The following is a 19,647-nucleotide window of genomic DNA, read 5'->3' as shown; positions in this document are numbered from 1 at the left end:
CTATTTTCAAGATTTGGATTTTAAAATATCCGACCTTTAAATAGTAAAACTGCTCTCAAAATGGAGAAAAAAAGAGTCCACGTTATCGATCAAAGGATCTTGTGGGGGGGCATTTCCGCCCGTTATGTGTGCTCCCATACATGAAGTCATATTCTGAACTTCGTTTTGCCATTTTTCTTATAAATGAAGTCCTTTTTGATACACTTAACTGTATATAACAGCTACTAATTGGAAGTGTAGTTTTACAGTTCAATTCCCGACGCAGGCGACTGACTGTGTGGAGTTTGCACGTTCTCCCCATGTCTGCGTGGGTTTCCTCCGGGTGCTCCGGTTTCCTCCCACAGTCCAAAGATGTGCGGGTCAGGTGAATTGGCTATGCTAAATTGCCCGTAGTGTTAGGTAAGGGGTAAATGTAGGGGTATGGGTGGGTTGCGCTTCGGCGGGTCGGTGTGGACTTGTTGGGCCGAAGGGCCTGTTTCCACACTGTTAAGTCTAATCTAATCTAAATAGGCTAGCTTTTGAAACATTTGGAGAGTTAGGATATTTAGTTTGGCTATGGATGTCAACTTACTATCAGTCGTTCATAGTGGTGAAATTTCAATTCGGTTCAGAAAATAAGCACGTTGACGGTTATGCAAAGAAATTTTCGGTCACTACCTGGCCCCACATCCGTGTGAATCCAGGCACACAGGAATGTGGTTGACTTTTAACTCCTCTGAAGCGGTTCGCAAGGAGCTGAGCTGGGAATCATACAATCTTGTTCTGCAAGCTGCGACCAGCAGGAGGCAGGCCCTGTGAAAATTGGGAAAGCTTTTCTACTCACTAGTAAATGCCTGACACGGGGACACTCATGAATTTCTACAACTGCATTATCGCCATTCTCGAACATTATAGATTGAAGGGTTTTTTTTTAACATACCAAGAGGTGAGGTTGAGGTTAATTATAAACGCTGATCTCATTGGATAGCAGATTAGATTCATATTCTCTCCAGTCTTGATACTCCTTGATATATTTTCATTCATTGTAGATCAAGGATAACAGTGTGTGTGTGTGTGCATGGAAAGTTATCGACGCAGTTTCGAGGTGGTTTCCGGTGTGACGTGTGGAAACTTTGCTCAAAGCGAGAAAATCACGCTGCTTAGAGCTGTTCCGTTCCATTAAGGAGTTGAGCTCTGATAATTAAGTAACCCAGTTCTACCACTCGATAATCAGCACTGCTGGTTTTGAAAACCGGTCAGAGTGGACTGACTATAATAGGTTGATACGTGATTAGACTCAGAGTGGACTGACTATAATAGGTTGATACTTGATTAGACAGGATTGGATAATAACAGTGAGAATCCTGTTGCACAACATACTATTTTAAGAGAAAGGAGAGCACTGTGGATTGCTTTTGTTTGTTTGTTTGACTGTATCGGGACTTAGCTGCTGATTGATGCGGTTCTGATGAATGTATATGTACATTGAAAACTCTCTTCATGATCAGCGTTGTCGCCTCATTCTCTGTGCTGTGGCACCTCGGAGTTGCTCTGATGAGTGGTCTCACAGAATTCTTTGGGTTATCAATAAGACTGCATGCAGGTAGGTGGAATACGAGTATTTGCCAGAGAGAATGCAGTGTGAAAACCTCGAAACATGTTCGTGCACCTTCGAGTGATTGGGACGAGACCTGCGTAGCAAAGTAGGCACAACTGGTACTTTCCTAAAAGTTGTTCTGTTGTCGTCGGGCTGTTGGAAGTTCTTCCCCACTTGAACTGAGATGATAAAGTAGAATATGCGAAAGAGGAGGCGATAAACTGAAATATTTGAGGGCGTGAGGCGGCAGTAGCCGCTCTGGAGCGCTGACTAAGTTACTGCTCTCACCCTCTCCCTTTCTCAGACACTCAGCGGGTTGATGACCATGGGGTAAAAACAATGACTGCAGATGCTGGAAACCAGATTCTGGATTAATGGTGCTGGAAGAGCACAGCAGTTCAGGCAGCATCTAAGGAGCAGCGAAACCGACGTTTCGGGCAAACGCCCTTCATCAGGAATAATCCTGCTTGAAAGGCTTTTGTCCGAAACGTCGATTTCGCTGCTCCTTAGATGCTGCCTGAACTGCTGTGCTCTTCCAGCACCATTAATCCAGGGTTGATGACCATTTTCAAACCTCGAAATGCCACCACAGTGGAGATGGTGTTCGCTCAACTGCATTAAATTCGTATTAATTTGTTTCCAAGTGTTGCAGGCTCCTAGACTTTAGCGGACTCTCAGACTTCTGTTCTTGATTCTTTTTAAAAAGGAGCATAAAGTGTTAAACTTGTTTGTGTCATTCCTTTTGTCTAAAATGCCCCTTTTTGTTGGTGTAGTTTCTAATTACTTGTTCCCTTGCACAGTGGAAAGGGAAACTCCGTTCTGTGTACTTCCCTTGGGTTTTTTTTCTGCATGGTTCTGGGTCCATGTAATTACATCATCATCCTTTCTAAGCACATGTCGGTGTTTGCAAATAGGAATGCTTAATATGTTTGCAGTATTAAATTCAATATTCAGTTTATAAACTTGAAACATTTTTGAACTACATTTGAAACAAGTGTTTCATTTCTAGTTCTGCATCGCAAATGAGACTTCTGTTTTTTTTATTTTGGCTTCAGCCACAATATAGTTAAATGGTTAACTTGCTTGAAACTTTTGAGCCATTGAAAATGAACCTGCAAAAATCATGATTCTCCACATTAAATTTAGAGTGCACTTAGAAGGATAGGGTAGAGAGTCTGTGGAATTCTTTGCTGCTGAGACTGGATTACAAAAGGAATCGAGGGCTATAGTAAAAGGCAGAATAGTGGACTTCTAGACTATCAGCCATAATCTCATTAAATGGTGGATCAGACTGGAGACTGGCCTACTTTCACTCCAATGTCTTATTCTATCTATCATTGTTTCAAATATGAATCATAGCTCCTGGAATCCTCCCCTCTCATTCCAAGTTGTCCTCCACCTTGGCAACAAGCAGGCAAAATAGCCTTTGAAACTCCTCAATGGCATGGAACAACACTTATTCCCATGATTATGCTGTCTGATATCATTGGAACACTTGTTTTTACTACTCCCCAACTCATTTCTGTACCACAGTGGCATAGATTGTTGAATCCAGAAAATAGACTGTGCCTTTATCCACGTGCACAACACAAAAATCTTGAGACTTGCATGTGAACAGGACCAAGAACCCTGTAGCATTGCACATTAAGTCCCCTTTACCTGACTGGCTCTCAATCAGGGGTTTGTACAGCCAGTTAGTTTCTTACTGTGAAATCCAGGCCATTAATGTCTGCTGAATTCTTACTGTCAAATGAAGTGGTGGCATACAGGGCTTAACACTTTTGGATGGTAGAAGTGGTTGTGGGAATGGGTAGAGTCTTGAACTAAGTTAGTCTAATGTTTCCTTATAGATGTTGGGTTAGTTATGATGCCATTTAATAGTTGAATATTGTGATGCTCTCTGTCCAGTCAGACATGTCCAAATGCCAACACAGACTTCATAAGCAATTGGAGGACTAGTGTTGTCCATACTACTATATGATAGTGTGAAGAAGAACCTGTATGAGAGCAGGTAGGGAAGGATGTGTGAATACAGCTGGACATTTAGGGTATATGACAAATCATCTGAGTGTCTTGTTAATAGTTTGGTATACTTTAATGACAGTATTGCATTTTCACTCCATGAGATCATGTAGAATTGTTTCATTTCAAATGTATTTTATATGATGGGCTAATCATCTCCAAATATATGTATTATACCTAAAGGGATTTTGTTTTGTTCTCCATATTGAACTAACAAGTCTATTCGAATAGCAATTGATAATTGAAGCTGTGTCAACTCTTTTCAAAGAAGTGGTGGGATTGGAGGAGTGATAACCTATTCACTGCAACAATTTTAGATTTTGTGATGAACGATGAGATTTGGCACAATGGACCAATTTGGATGAGACCTGTTTGAATGTTGCATTGTTGGCTTTGTTTCTATTGAAGTTATCACTTTAAGATGCACTTTAAGGGGATACCAGTGTTGTAGTTCTGGTTGTAAAGACTCTATCCCAATAAAGGAATGGAATTTTACTTTCAATATTCTGTTAAAGTAACTCTTTGAGATGGCTTAGGAAATCCCTGATGGACTTGAGCTGTAAGCCTGTTTTGGTTTGTCCTGGAGATCGAACTCTGTGGTAGTCAGGAATATAAAACTCTTAGAGTCATAGATATGTACAGCATGGAAACAGCCCCTTCGGTCCAATCTGCCCATGCTGACCAGATATCCCAACCCAATCTAATCCCAGTTTACATTATTACCTTTTTATTTACCAATGGCATCAATGTTACACTATAACCTAAATACCTTCAAGTCAGGCTTGAGCTAAGGTTTTAAAATCATTAGCAGAGTAGTGGCAGCAGCTTTTATGCCTAAGCTGTCTCAAGCTATTTCTTTATTTTTGCAAACAAGCTGTCTTTATACAGAAATTGGTATTAAAATTATAAAGACACCACATGTCCTTAATCAGATAAGCAGCAATAAAATGGCAAAATTTTGCAGAGGAAGAGAAACTCATTGACAGGTCTGAGTATGCTTGACTTATTAAGCTATGTGCACAAAATGGGAACCCTGATCAAGCCAAGCCAAATGGCCAATTGCTTTTGCTAGATAAGCATCCCTTTTAACAGTACTTCATAATCAGAGACTAGTCTAAACTATGTGGAAAAGGTCATGAGGTAGCCTCATTCAGGTAACATGCCCAATTGTCCAGTATCTTTGTCCTACAAAATGACTTTCTTTTTAAAATAATCTTAGATTCTGACAATGCAAATTAAATTCATTACATTCCCAGATCTTGAACTCCAGGGAACAACACACACGTGTGTCTGTCTCCCATACATCAACATCTTCCAACTTTCTTACTATGTCAGTTTCAGCCTTTGTTTTCCAAGCTTCTAAGGGTAATGTGACATTCACATTCCAGAACAATCAAAATTAGGGAGCTGAGCTTCATTAAATTCAAATCTGCTCAGTGGGGTGTATCTGCAAATGTATCAGGATTGTTCTATACTGTGCATAATCCACTCAGCTTATTAAATTACAAGTTATTTTTCCTGTTAAGTGTGAAATTTGTTAAGAGTCTTCAATATAAACCAGAAGCTCAGTTATTCAACATCCCACTGTGAAATATGTGCAGCTTCCAGCCCCCAGGGTGAGAAGGAAATACTGCCACACATTCCTCAAGTGAACAAATATTATCACTTTATCCATTGACACTAAGAACAGATGTCCTTAATTCCTCTAAACAAATGCACACCCCCATCCCTCACCCAGTGGTTAAGTGCTTTCCTGCATCTCCTGTAGCAGATGTGTAAGGCTTCAAGCTTTCTCAACCGTTATGTTGGAAAGGACTAAAAGAAAACTGAAATGTCCTACATTTGGCCTTGTTCATGGTTTATCCATCCTAATATTTATATCAATCAATGCTTGTTTATTTTTGATCAGTGGATGTAATGTCATTCCTGTCAATCTGATCTTGAATTTGATATTTTACAGTTCTTCAGTTGTGCAGAGCAGTGCTGAATCAACTTGTAGAAGAGACACCATTAAACAGCAGTCAGGTTGAAGATGTTAAAAGAATTGACAAAAAATTATTGATCTTCCCCTGGTTTGGAAGAATGAATACTACTTATGAAAGAAGTAGTGTTCAATATGGGTGTAAACAGCAAGATAACCTAACTACTGCACAGTTTAACTCAACCATATTCAACCAAATAGAAATTACCAGCAAAGGACCTTCCAAGTCTCCAATTACATTAGAAGATCATTCTACACAATGTACTGAGTGGAACTGCAGCCAGCATTATCTGAACAAATTTAACCAAGATCATTTTGAGCATCATCATGAGCGTGTGGCTATCAATCATTTCAGCTGTCATTGTATGATTCCAAAACATTCAATATCTCCATCAGAATGGAACAAGATGATGACTAATGGAGAAGATCACAATTCTACTGATAGCGAAGAGTGGGAAGACTCGGAGGAAGATTCTGAAATAGTATGTAGCAGTGATGATTCACTTAGTGATGTGAGTGATCAAGAACTGAATGAAGTGCCCTGGAAATCTTCCTTCATTGCAGACCTTGATAATCCTTTGAACTTCACAGCTTGTCTTAGCAGCTCTCCTACAAAAATGAAAGCAAGTTTGGATTTGAATACACAGGGTTTACTAGAATGTGAGAGTGGAAGAAAAAGCTTAATCAAAGTAAAATTCTCAACTTTACAAAAACCAGTATTACCACAAATACATTTTAGACACTACTGTATACCTGACACTGGAGAAAATATCAGATTTTGTACAAGGGAAGTGTCAGCAAAATCTGTAAAAGGAGAGGACAACAAAGTGGAAAAACCATCTGTTAAGAAGGTAGGTCATCTCAATAATGCCTGTCTCTTGATCACTCTACTCATCTGCTCCAACAACTATCTAATTGTCTTTGTACATTCCCTTGTACTGAAACCAAACAGAAAATGCAGGAAATACTAAATTGGGCAGCATCCATGGACTAGGAAATAGTTTAATGTTTCAAATTGCTGGTATTTTATTATTACCTCACTTATTTTCCATCAGCTTCCCTTTTTGGTCGTTTAATCACTTGCAGCGCCTGTCGTGCTCATGTCGCTGGACTTGTAATTGAGAGGCACAATGATTTGGGGATACTTCAAATGCAAGCATAGTAATGAGTGAAATTTAAACTCTATTAGTAAAATTTTCCAAATGAACATTGGTCACTTTCATGGTAATCATTACTATCCCTTTTGTTTTTAAAACAAAAATAAAACTGTAAGTAATCTAATCTAATCTAAAAACCCATGTGGTTCACCAATGTTTTCTTAGTGCAGGAAATCTGTCGTCCTTGACTGGTCTGGTCTGCATGTGATTTCAAGCACCTGACAATGTGATTTAACACTTAAGTACCCTCTGAAATACCCTACTGAGTGACTCAATTCAGGGAGAACAAGGGATAGGCAACAAGTATTGTCCTTGCCAATGATGCCTACATCACATGAAAGAGTAAAGGAGACAAAAACCCTTTCTCCTCCCCATTCTATCTGGTTTTGTAATTTAGTATAATTAAGTATTTATGTCTGTCTCCCGTTCTGATAGTCTGTTAGCTTGAAGTCTTTCGATGTTGCTCATCTTGCTGAGTATTCTTATCTTTGTGGTTTTATTTTTAATCTTTTTTCAAATAAAAAAATCCTCTTGTGTCCACCTATCTTGTTCTGCAGAACTCAGTTTTATGTGGTCATTTTACCTCCAAATCTGTAAAGGGTCAAGGCTGTATTACAGAAGGAGGATCTTCTTGAAGCCTACATCTAGTCTCATCTTGACTTCAAAACACTATTCATTGTCCAAAAAACATAGAATGACCTATTTCTCTTCTGTAACCTTTCAGCCTGTCTTTTCTATACCTGATCAGTGGCTGACCTTTGCAGTTACAGTTGACCTTTCTTTTTGTTATTTCTATCCATGCTGTTACTGTCCCTTTTGTTATTCCATGCATTTTGACTTTCCTAAGAAGCCTATTAAGTTGGCCTTTAGCAAAAGCTTTTTGAAAGTCCATGTTACCACAAGCAAAAATGTAATCAAATTATTCCAAATACGAAACAAGTGTTATTGGAGAATCTCAGCAAGTCCAGCAGCATTTGCAGAGAGAAATGATTTAATGCTTTTAAATCCAGTGATCCTCCTTCAGACCAGAGTATTATCAAGAAAATTGTATTTATGCTGATGACAAGAGCTGGGGAAGTTGGGGGTGAGGGTTGGAGGAGTGAAGCGATAGATGGAGATCGAGCCTAGGGTGAAAAAGAAGAAAAAGTGTAAGTACACAAAGGGATATTTGTTTAAGTCAAGGGAGAAAATAAATTAGGCTATAATAGAACTGAGTGGGTGAAAAAGGGTTGGCTGTGCTGAAAGCAATTCATATCATATAACAGGACTTGGAATATGGGGTTGGGTAAAAGATGTGGGAGTAGGTGGTCCAGCTGTAAAGTTATTGAACTTGATATTGAGTTTTGAAAGCCATGAGGTCACCAAGTGGAAGATGAGATCCTCTAGCTTATACTCCGCCTTGGATCCCTGCAGCAGGCTGGAGAGACATATTTGCATGGAAACATGATGGTGTGATAAGTGAGTCAGTTGAAAGCTCAGAATCATTATTACAGACAGCATAGGTACGCTGCATAATTGTTAGCCAGTCTGCGTTTCACTCCTCCAGTGTAGAGGAGACCACATTGTGATGAGTGAGTATAGCGGTCTCTTGGTTGACCATTTTGTGGAGCACTGACTTAGTCTGTGAAAACTGTGTTCGTCATTACCACAGCAGGTAGACCACACAACATGTGGTCTCCATGCTGACTGTTTGCAAGGCTGGTTGAGCACCTCCAACAGTATTTGCACCATTTAAATATTATTCAACTACTAGAAATATTTTGTAAATAAGCTGGGCTGTATTGAGAATTATGCCAAAACCAATTTAAGGTCATCAGCTGGGTTTTGTATGATGTATTCGTATGATTCAGTAGCAATACATATTCTCAGGACTCTGTTTATCTATTCAAAATTAATTTGTACATATGTTTGATTTTTAAACTGTTTAGGTCAGCAAGTTTCAGAAATTTACATAGCATTTCACTCTTTAAGAGTGTTTACTTTTGATTTTTGCTTTTCTTTTTCAGGTCAGATTTTCTTCTTTTGTTGAAGTTCACAAAATGGTCACATGGTCCTTTGCATCAAGGGAAGCACGCAGAGGCCAATGGATGCAGATAGCTCTCGACAGGATGAGATTTCTGGACAGAATTCAGGCTACAGAGGAGGCTATTAGTTACTGTTTACAGACCAATCACAGGAACAAAATACTGGAAAGAAATTCACAGCTATTTTAGATTTGAGGAATCCTTACCTGTACTTAGTCCCCAAAATACTTCATGGGTATACTCTAAGTGACAGTTAAGCACATGATTTGCTGGTTACAGTACTGAGTAGGAATGACCCGGACCATTCAGTACAGTGAGATTTGCATTAATCATATTTCTACATAAAACTTGAATTTATGTCATATAGACCACAATTTCATTAAGTATTTGTTCAGGGCCACAAAACTCAGTACGTGTATGATACTCTGGAATACATTTATGGTCCAGCTGAATTTCTGCAGATTTGTCTGTTTGGGGAGGCATTTCTGCTCAACTGGTATGGGTGCATAGGAAGGGAGCATGAAGTGATGGTCATTACTTGGGTAAGTTGGCAAATCCTGTATTTTTAATTAAACCACTTAATTATGGTAAAGAACACAGACAGCATTATCTTGTTTGAATAGTAAGGGATGGAAAGAAAATGATAGCGAATCCTGAATTAAATTGCAACAATTGCAGATGTTAAAAAAGAAGTGGGTAGCTGAGCACTGTTGTACAGGCAACAAACTCTCCAGTTGTTTTGGTCCATGTATGATTGATGCAGAGCAATGACCTTATATCAAATTGGCAGTCCAATTATAATATAGTAAAACTTTTGAACAGTCTATTCAACATAATGCCATGGCGAATATTGAAGTAAGTGTTAGTGATTGTTGCTTTTGCTTTTTTGCTACTCAATCTTACTGAAACAAATTGCCTGTGGAAGAATAAATTAAGTATCTGAAGATCATGTTGCAGTGGTAGGCCCCATTCTCTGATTCAGGTGGCTTGGTTGCAACACCAATCTGCTTTAAAGCTGTGTAGTACTATCTATGAGCAAGTTGATTTTGAAAATGTTTGCTTAAATGAAGTGCTGTTACGGGTGCCTCCTAAGATATGAATTGGTTGTTTTCTCCATACTTTGAGTTCCTGGTTTTGTTGCAGTAGTCATTGAAACAAAACCGCTCTGAATCTGCATCTTTTCAAGCAGACCAGCAGGAGATTGTGCTTGAACTGTTGGCTGAAGTCACTTAGTACTACCTGTACAGATCACTGTTGTTGATCTCTACAGATTGTTCATAGCCATTTGAGGAAATTTCTGCACTTGAAGTTCAAGTTTCTGTAGGCAGTAGGTGCTTATAATGGTGCACTGAGTCCGTGGCAGCAGAACTTCAAATTAGTGCACAACCACTCTGACTAAAATAGCTTTGGCACACAAAGGTAGCATTGGAAGATTTGGGTAAAAATATCTCATGGTGTTTTATGTGGTCATAATCAAATCTGAGTGAAATACTATATTCTCACATTGAAAGTTTTATTGTATCTTGTGTAAATTGTACAAAACTAATGTTTTGTTTTTCTATATTAAATAGTGCTTTCATGTTTTTGTTCAGATCAACATTATTGTTGTGTGTATTTGTCTCTGCAAATGGAATATTTTGAACATGTACTCATTTAAAAAAAATTAGGCCTGCATACTGAAGCAGTATTTAAGAGGGAAATGAGGAACCCATTTTTTTTTTTGTTTCCATTAATCATAGTCTTTGCTTGAGTCCACGAATGGTTACAACAAAACAACAACTAAGTAATGTAAAGTATTACTAAATTTTTTTGTGAAAGGTATTTGTTACAGCTGTTGGGTATTTCTTTAGGCTTGGCATTCATGGCCTTGCTTATAGAGGACCATTTGCCTGAAAACAGGAGTTGGTGATGAACATGTTCCTTACTTTAAAATCAATGTAAATATCTCAAGACCCCAAGATTTAAAATGAGAATCCTCATCAATGTATCTCATTATTGCAATAGATCACCAGCTGCCACCTCTTCATTCTGAGAATCTGTTTGAAGTGCTTCTGTGCTTTCTGCAATGAATTTACCAGGCACATTAATTGATAAGTATTCTATTCAGAGGTTTGAAGTAATTGCAAACTTTTTCCTAAACTTGGTTGCAGACACTTGTCATCAAACTGCTTTGAAACGTTTTTTTAGTTTCTGCATGGCTCTTTGTTCTACTCTGCATCTCTTATGGCATCAGGCTGACTGATCTTTGCAAATTGTGGTTGAAAATACAGCTCCAAACTTACTAATATATGTTTAAGTTTGACTTTTTAATGTTGAACACTTTTGAGATAAATGCTCTGAAATATTAAGTATTTCAAAGCTTACGTCACAATAGTTCTGTTCAAGTTAGCACTGCTGCCTCGCAGCACCAGAGACCCAGGTTCAATTCCCACCCCAGGCGACTGACTGACTGACTGACTGACTGTGTGCACATTCTCCCTGTGTTTGTGTGGATTTCCTCCGGGTGCTCTGGTTTCCTCCCACAGTCCAAAAATGTGCAGGCCAGGTGAAGTGGTCATGCTAAACTGCTTAAGTGTTAGGTGCATTAGTAGGGGAATGGGTCTGGGTCAGTTACTCTTCGGAGGGTCGGTGTGGGCTTGTTGGGCTGAAGGGCCTGTTTCTGCACTGTAGGGAATTAATCTAATCTAATCTAATCTAATTATTGTTGCATTATTCATTTTAGCTGCTTTTATGCCATTTTAAGTTGCAAACATTCATTCTGTCTCAGCCTGCATTCAACAACATCTTGGTGTATTTGTTTAGTGCAAATTGCTGGGATATTCAAAAGATTGCAGTTTTATCATGCTCACTTGACACAGTTGGTGTCATTAATGATTTCTGAATCCAAATTGTTACAGTGCTGATAGAAGCTATTTGTCCCATCATTTCTGTGCCAGCTCTGAATGTTTTGACTTGGTGCCAAACTCCAGACTTTTCCCCCATAACCATACATATTGTAATTTCATTAATTAGAAATGATGGCTTCTTCAATGCTGTGATTTAACCCACCTCCAGGCAGTGCATTCCAGATCTAACTTTATGTAAAGTCTTTGTTCGCTTTGGAATTGCTTGTTTTAATATGACTTTACTGTGTGCCTTCTCATCTTCAATCCTTGTACAAGTAGGAACCATTCCTCCCTCCCAATTTTTCTTCACAGAAAACAATCCCAACTTTTCCAATTAATCCTCATAACTAACATTTCTCAACATTATAATAATTCTCCTAAACCTCTTCCTCACTTTTCTCCAATGCATTTCCTAAACTGTCGCACCCTCCACTTTTTTTATGGTATTCCAGTTGAGGTCTGACCAGAGTTCTATATAATTCAGCATCGCCTCCTAAGTTTGAACACCTTGCCCCTAGTGGTGAAGCCTTGGAAACTTTTTAATTTTTTTAAACTTGACTTATCACCTTGAACAATTTATGCACTCAGGTATGTCAAAGTCATACAGCATGAAAATAGACCCATCTGTTCCAACCAGTTCAGGCTGACCATAATTCCAAACTAAACTAGTCACACCTGCTTGCACTTGGCTGTATTCCTTCAAACATTTCTTATTCATGTACTTATTCAAATGTTGCAAGTGTTGTATCTCTTACCTGCATCCCATCACTCCCTCCAAAAGTTAATTCCATAGACAAACAACCTTTTTTTTTTAAAGTAGTTGCCCCTCATGTCTTTAAATCTTTCCCTTCACCTTTTTTAAAAAAAAATATGTCCCCTAGTCCTGAAATTCCCCAACCTGTGGGAAAAGACACTTGCCATTCATCTTTATCTATACCTCTCATGACCTGATAAACCTCTGTGTAAGGTCAACTTCCAATGCTTCAGTAAAAAATGTTCCAGCCTATTTAGTGTCTCCTTAGAACTGAAATTATCCACTCCCAGCAGTACCTTGGTAATTTTTTTCTGAATCCTCTCTAGCTTAATATCATTCCCCTAAAAGGGTTACCAAAACTGGATACAGTACTCCAAAAAAAGTTTCTTGTATAACCTCACATTATGTCTCAACTCCTATACTCCAAGGTCTGAACAATGAAGTCAAGCATGTTACAGACCTTAACCACTATCTATATGTGATACTAACTTCAAAGAATGAAGTACATGAACCCGCAGATTTCTCTATTCTACGACACTACTCCAAGGTCCTTCCATTAATTGTACAAGTCCCCACCCTTGTTTTACCAAAATGCAAAACGTCACATTTATCCAAATTCAACAACTGTTTGTTCCTGTATAACACTTTTAAATACTTTTTTTTACATTTTGCACATTCTTGCATGTTCTTTCCCACCAAAAAAACAATGCACACTTCCCCACATTGAATAGACAGTAGATTAAAATTCAATCACTTCAACTTATGTATTTTCGAGGTTCTAAACTGGCGTCCTCTGTTTTCAATGTTCCCAAGCTTTTAAAAGTCTATGTATACCATATTGGCAACCTTGCCTTCATCAAACATCTTTCATTGTTCCAAGTTAGACATTTTTAAAATAAATCCTTGCTGATTCCCTTGAATTGGCCCACATTTTTCTGCAGAGCCATTAATTTAATTTAATTTAATCCAGAATAATTGTGGTTGTTGACTTGCTTGCTGAGCTGGTAAGTTTGTTCATAGATATTTTGTCACCATTCCAGGTAATGTTGTTCGTGCACCTCTGGTGAAACTCCAACATACATGCTCAGTGAGCAAGTCAACAACCTCATCCACAAACTGAGCTGCAAATGTTCACTAATACAGCACTTCTAGAAGTTTCAGACTGAAGTTAGTGAAATTGCTGGGCTTATCACTATCCTTGTTCAAAAATGGTTATAATGTTTGCAATTTTCCAGTCTTCTAGCGTCAAGATTGTTGTCATCGCATTTGCAATTTCTTGTATCTTTTGATATCCTTAGATATATATCATCCACTCATGATACCTTGCCAACTTGAAGTCCTGATAACTTATTCAGTACCACCTCCTTATCAATGTTAAACATATGTGACAGAGTTCTGTCCTTTGTCACCGTGGCCTGGGCAATATTTGTCTTTATGTAGAAGACAGATGTAAAGTATTCATTTACTTACTATCTCAGCCATGCCTCTTGCCTCCAGGGTAAATCCCCTTATTCTCCATTTAACACCTTTTTGACTGTTCATGTTCTAACATGACACTTTTTGACTTCCCTTTTTTATTTTGACTACCGGAGATATTTTTTCCATATTCTCTCTTTGCGTCCTTTTGCTTTCTTTCTCACCTCCCTTCTGAGCTTTCTCTTCTAATCAGGTTTGTTCTCACTGGTATTTATCACCCAAGAAATGTCCTCAACATACCAACTTTACTTAATTTGTATCTCCTTTTGATATCCAAGAGGCTCTGGAATTTTTGTCTCACCTTCCCCTTTTTGAGGGAATATATCTTGATTATGTTCAAGCCATCACTTCCATGAAAGTAGCCCATTATTTAACAGTTGTTTTCCCATTAACCATTGGTTTCAATCTATCATGACCCCTATCCATTTTAGCCCCATTATACTCATCCCTCCACACTTAGAATATTCTTACTCTGGATTATTCAGGGTTAATTTTGCCATCATCCTAAACTTTGAGACAATGATTGCTGTCAGTTGATTTTCTTTGACTTACCTCATTCCCAAGAAGGAAATCTTTCTTTAGATTGGACTGGATACATACTAGACAGTAATGGAGAGAGTCCAATCTGGTGAATGTGTAGAAAAGCCAAAAAGATGATATTGCAACCTTGGCAGTGATGAAAGAAATTAGAGTTAAGATAGCAGCAGTAATACTTCACTGGGATTAAGTGAGTGTAATGGCTGCTGCTGGGGAAAATGCTGAATTTCTCCCTCTGAATTTACTTACAGCTTTTAAAACTTATTTTGTGTAGTAAGCTTCTGTTTCTTTGGTATACGAATATTAGAATTCCTATGTGTCCATGATCCACATTGACCACCACAGCAAACCAGCAGCAAAAATAAAACTTATGATGAATCAAGCAAGATTTCACTCTGAGATCCGATTGTCTGATATTAATATCAGCTGGAATCAACAGACTGGGGAAAGACAGAAGCTGGGTTGCAGTGAGGGAAGAAAGGGTCAGGCAAGAGATACACATATGTATCAACTGCAGCTTGTCAATCAGAAGACATTGCGTAATGAGGGGAAATGGGGTGTTAGAGGACCTTAAGTAGGAACATACCATCATCTTCAATGGTATCAGTTATGCTGCTTACCATGGCCTCCGCTTTGGTTGCTTCAATAATGGAATAATTAATGGACTACTCCATCAGGCTGAGGATTTGCATGTGTTTTTACTTGCTGGTTAGGTGCTTCTACTTGTGTACTAAATTGTCCTGTAGGAAAGTTAGAAATGTGGTTTGAATGACGGTTTATTAGCTGACAGCATGTGTAAACTGAGAGCTATGTGAGAGTCTTCCAATAGTATAAACTATGTGGGGTGTACTGTACCTTTTTAAAGAGAGTTAAATGTAAAGCTACCTGACAGCACCAAGTGCTCTCAATAAAGTAACAATGTGACACTTGGTCAAAAGTTAAATTATCTGGTTGCCTGGAACAGATTCAAGTTAGGCCAATCAGCTTAAATTATATTCTGGAGCATACCAAATTCCAATCCAGTTTGAACTGAGTATATTGACAATCTTAAAAGCCAATGACACAATCCAATGCTTTGGGAGTATAAGACTGAGAAAAAATGAACAGTTGAGAGGAGAACTGCCAAGCCAATGACATCTGTATGCTGCCCAGAAAACATCTCTCTTAAAAGATACCTTTATTAATCAGTAACGTGTGAAGCAGTATCCACAAGTAGAAGAGAAGATGACCAAAATACAGAGTAGAAGAAAAGATGTCTGGTTTTGAGATAAGACATTTCGTTTTGTAAATCATCATCAGGAGTTTTATCGGACTGCTCTTATAGAAGGGAAGGTAGTTAGGGTAAGGACTTGTAAAAGTTGTTAGTTAATTATTTTCTGTTATAATTTAAGAAATAAAGTTGCTAATTTTTACTTTAAATAGTCCTTAGCCACTTGAATTTTACAGATTACTGCACAAGATAAATCTTTTCTGTATTGCTGGTTTTAAATTAAGCAGGAGAGTTTACCCATGCCATAACAGTTTGGGGGCTCATCCAGGATTTGAACTGGATAAGACAGATTTGAATAGATTAGTGAAGGTAGTAAAGGAAACTCCAAGAAGAGCAGAGGAGCTACAGGAGAATCCACAGCATAGGCAGGGGCTGGGTTTGGAGTTAGTGCCTGATCTCTGCAAAGAATTCACCTCTGTGGGTAAAGTTTACTCAAAGAATGGGGGAGAAGGACAAGAAGTTTTAATTTTGAGAAATATAGGAGCTACAGTCACTGAGTAAAGGATGAGCGAATATGCACTTTTCCTGATCTGTTACCCAAGAGTGTGGTAATTTGTGGGATAGATGGACAGAAATTTAGCATTCCCCTATGTAAGGTCAGGTTGAAGTGCCACCTCAAGATTGGGGACGTTACAGTGTGAGTGATTGAGAGTGTCAGTTTCAGGAATTCAGTTTGTTCTTGGAAATGATTTAGCAGACTCCAAAGCGGTAGTGACACTCCTTGTTCTGGAGAAATCCAAGGAAGACCAAAAAATTGAGGAGTTAAAACAGAAATACTCTGGTATTTTCCCAGACTGTGTGGTAACCAGATCCCACTATCATAAGTCACAGCATGAAGTGAAAAGTAAAGAGGAAGATGGAGTTGAGGTTCAGTTAGCGGACACCCTGTTTGAAGTAATGGTCAGGAAAGACCTGAACAGGCAGAAGTGTTTAGTCTTGAAAGGCTAATGGACTTGCAAAAACAAGACCAGATGATAAAAGATATATGTGGCTATGTACCCTGAAAAGGAGGCAGAGAATATTTCAGAGGGTTATTATCTGAAAGGTGGGATCCTAAAGGTGAAATGGAAACAGTGGCAGGTAATTGCAGAGGAGAAATAGGCTGAAGTACATCAGATTGTGTTGATGGTGGTATACAGACAGGAGGTGTTACGGGTAGCACATGAACTACCTTTGGAGATCACCTGGGATACGAAAGACTCCAGCTAAGGTATAAACGCATTTTTATTGGCTGAGAATGCACAAGGATGTGCCATATTTGCCAAATGGCAGGTAAACCATAGGCAGTGGGTGGCACAGTGGTTAGCACTGCTGCTTCACAATGCCAGAGACCTGGGTTCAATTCCTGCCTCAGGCAACTGTCTGTGTGGAGTTTGCACATTCTCCCTGTGTCTGTGTGGGTTTTTTTCAGGTGCTCTGGTTTTCCCCCCCCCCCCCCCCCCCCCCACAGTCCAAAAATCTACAGGTTAGGTGAATTAGCCATGTTAAATTGCCCATAGTGTTAGGTGAAGGGGTAAATGTAGGGGAATGGGTCTGGGTGGGTTGTTCTTCAGAGTGTCGGTGTGGACTAGTTGGGCCGAAGTGTGGAAACAGGCCCTAAGTAATCTAATCAGTAACAAAACCAGCACCTTTGTTCCCAATTCCCACATTTGAAGAAACTTTCACATGGGTTATAATTGATTGATTATGTAGGTCCCCTCTTGAGAATTAAAAGTGGGAGCTGAAAATATGTTGCTGGCAAAGCGTAGCAGGTCAGGCAGCATCCAAGGAGCAGGAGGTTCGACGTTTCAGGCATAAGCCCTTCCAGCAACACATTTTCAGCTCTGATCTCCAGCATCTGCAGACCTCACTTTCTCCTCAATTAAAAGTGGGAGTCAGTACTTATTAACCATAATGGACGAATCTACCGATTTCCAGAGACAATTCCATTATGGAGTATTAAGGCAAAAGAGGAGTTAGTAGCTTTCCTCACATGGTATGGGCTACCCAGAGACATTCAGTTGGACCATGGGTCAAATTTTGCTGCTAGGGTGTTGAAGGAGGTTAAGGATAGCTTAGGTACAGAGCACTATAAATCCAGTGCATACCATCCTGAATCCCAGGGAGCATCAGAAATTGAAGACCATACTGAGAGCATACTGTCAGGACTACCTGAATGATTGATTAGGATAAAGGTATCCCATTCATCTTGTTTGCCATTAGAGATGTCCCAAATGAATCTACTTGGTTTACTCCCTATGAATTAATATTTGGGTATTAAGTGAGAGGCTCTTCGAAATTAATTTCAGAAAAATTGACTGGACTGAAGTTGAAGATCTCACAGTTCGATTATGTATTGAAGCTGAGGGAGAGACTAAATAGAGTAGGTGAGTTAGTTAAACAACACCTAAAGGGGACACAGTGTAGAATGAATCAGGTGGCAAATAAAAGCTCTGAGACTCTGACGTTTTCCCAAGGGGATGACATGTTCGTACTGTTACCAGTGATGGGAGATCCCTTCAAAGCCAGGTTTAATGAGAAAACGTTGAGTCAGGCGATCTACCTAGTAAGGATGCCAGCTAGAGGGGGGAAAAAAAGGTATTGAGTATGTCATGTTCACATGTTGAAACATTATACTAGAGACAAAGTAGTAGAGAAATAGATGTTAGTTACTACCCCCGTGGAGTGAGGAATCTAATCCAGATGATATGGATTTTGATGTGCCTCAAATAAATTACAAAATGATGAGGACCTTGTGGAGTTGGATAAGTTAGTAAGCTGTCTCAGAAGCATCGAACACAGTTGAAAGATTTGTTACTACAGTATAAGGACATATGTAAAAATCAAATGGGGACAACTAATGCTATTGTTCATGAAGTAGATGGAGATAAAACTGCTCAGATAAAACAACACACTTTTCAGCTTAATCCTCTTAAAGTCCAGGTGGAGTGGTGGCTATGCTCGAGGAGGACATTGTTGAACCAGGCCAGTGCGCGTGGAATTCACCGATCATCTTAGTTCCCAAATGGGACAGGACTCAATGATTTTGTGTGGATTATCGGAAGGTCAATGCCGTTAAATAAAACTGAATTCGTGAAACGTTCTTGCGATATAACATCATTCATGGAAGGTTGACCCCAAGGACCGCAAATTTGAAAGCCATCAAGGAATTTCCACAACCGACCTCTAAGAATGAGGTGTTTCGATTCTTGGGATGGAGCAGATTCTATTGTACATTTGTTCCAAACTTCAGCAGTGAGGTGGCACCATTCATCGATTTTTGCCGAAGGGAAATCCAATGTTTCGGTGGACAGAACAATGCCAAAGGCATTTGACTATTTGAAAGCAATATTAACCATGGCACCAGTTTTAACTCCTCCAAACCTTTCAAAACCTTTTAAAGTCACCAGTGATATTCGTGTCATTGGATTTGGAGCTGTACTCCTACAGGAAGATGAGAATGAGATTGAACTGCCAGTTGGTTTCTTTTCAAAGAAGATCAGCATCCACCAAAGGAAATCCCCCATGATTGAAAAAGAACTATTGAGTTTGGTACTGGCCTTACATCGTTTTAATGTGTATGTCATGAACAATGTGTCAGAGACCGTTGTGTACACCGATCACAATCTGCTTACATTCTAAGAACACTTTAGAGACAAGAATATGAGACTATTTCGTTGGAGTCTTATGTTGCGGTCTTTTAATGTAAAAATCATACATGTTGTGGTTCGGAAGAATGTAATTGCAGATGTACAATTGAGGATTTAACTGATAGAGTTACCAAAAACAAATTGCAAAGTTATAATCTGGGTTGCCTGTTCAAGAATGTTGTCAGTCGTCTGGCCTAGTCAATAACAGACTGGGGAACTTTGCAGGATTTAAACAGCGAGTGGTAGATGCTCGTTTCTTTATATCGGATGTTGGTTTGATTGGGTAGACAAAGCTTGGGATAGCAATGGCTCTTTCAGTCGCCAAGAGTTTTCTGG

General features: G+C 39.0%; 1 protein-coding gene across 1 annotated transcript; it reads left to right on the top strand.

Annotated features, from left to right (window-relative positions):
• The first annotated feature begins 1,384 nt into the window (after nucleotides 1-1,384).
• Nucleotides 1,385-10,245, top strand: LOC132824214 (uncharacterized). The gene is made up of 3 exons (XM_060838520.1): nucleotides 1,385-1,582; nucleotides 5,559-6,430; nucleotides 8,743-10,245. Exons 1-3 carry the CDS (start codon nucleotides 1,480-1,482, stop codon nucleotides 8,947-8,949), a joined length of 1,182 nt encoding a protein of 393 aa, XP_060694503.1. The 5' UTR covers nucleotides 1,385-1,479; the 3' UTR covers nucleotides 8,950-10,245.
• The last annotated feature ends 9,402 nt before the right edge of the window (nucleotides 10,246-19,647 follow it).

The sequence above is a fragment of the Hemiscyllium ocellatum genome, chromosome 18 (assembly GCF_020745735.1).
Source record: "Hemiscyllium ocellatum isolate sHemOce1 chromosome 18, sHemOce1.pat.X.cur, whole genome shotgun sequence".
NCBI lineage: Eukaryota > Metazoa > Chordata > Chondrichthyes > Orectolobiformes > Hemiscylliidae > Hemiscyllium > Hemiscyllium ocellatum.
This window is presented reverse-complemented; position numbering and strand designations above follow the sequence as displayed.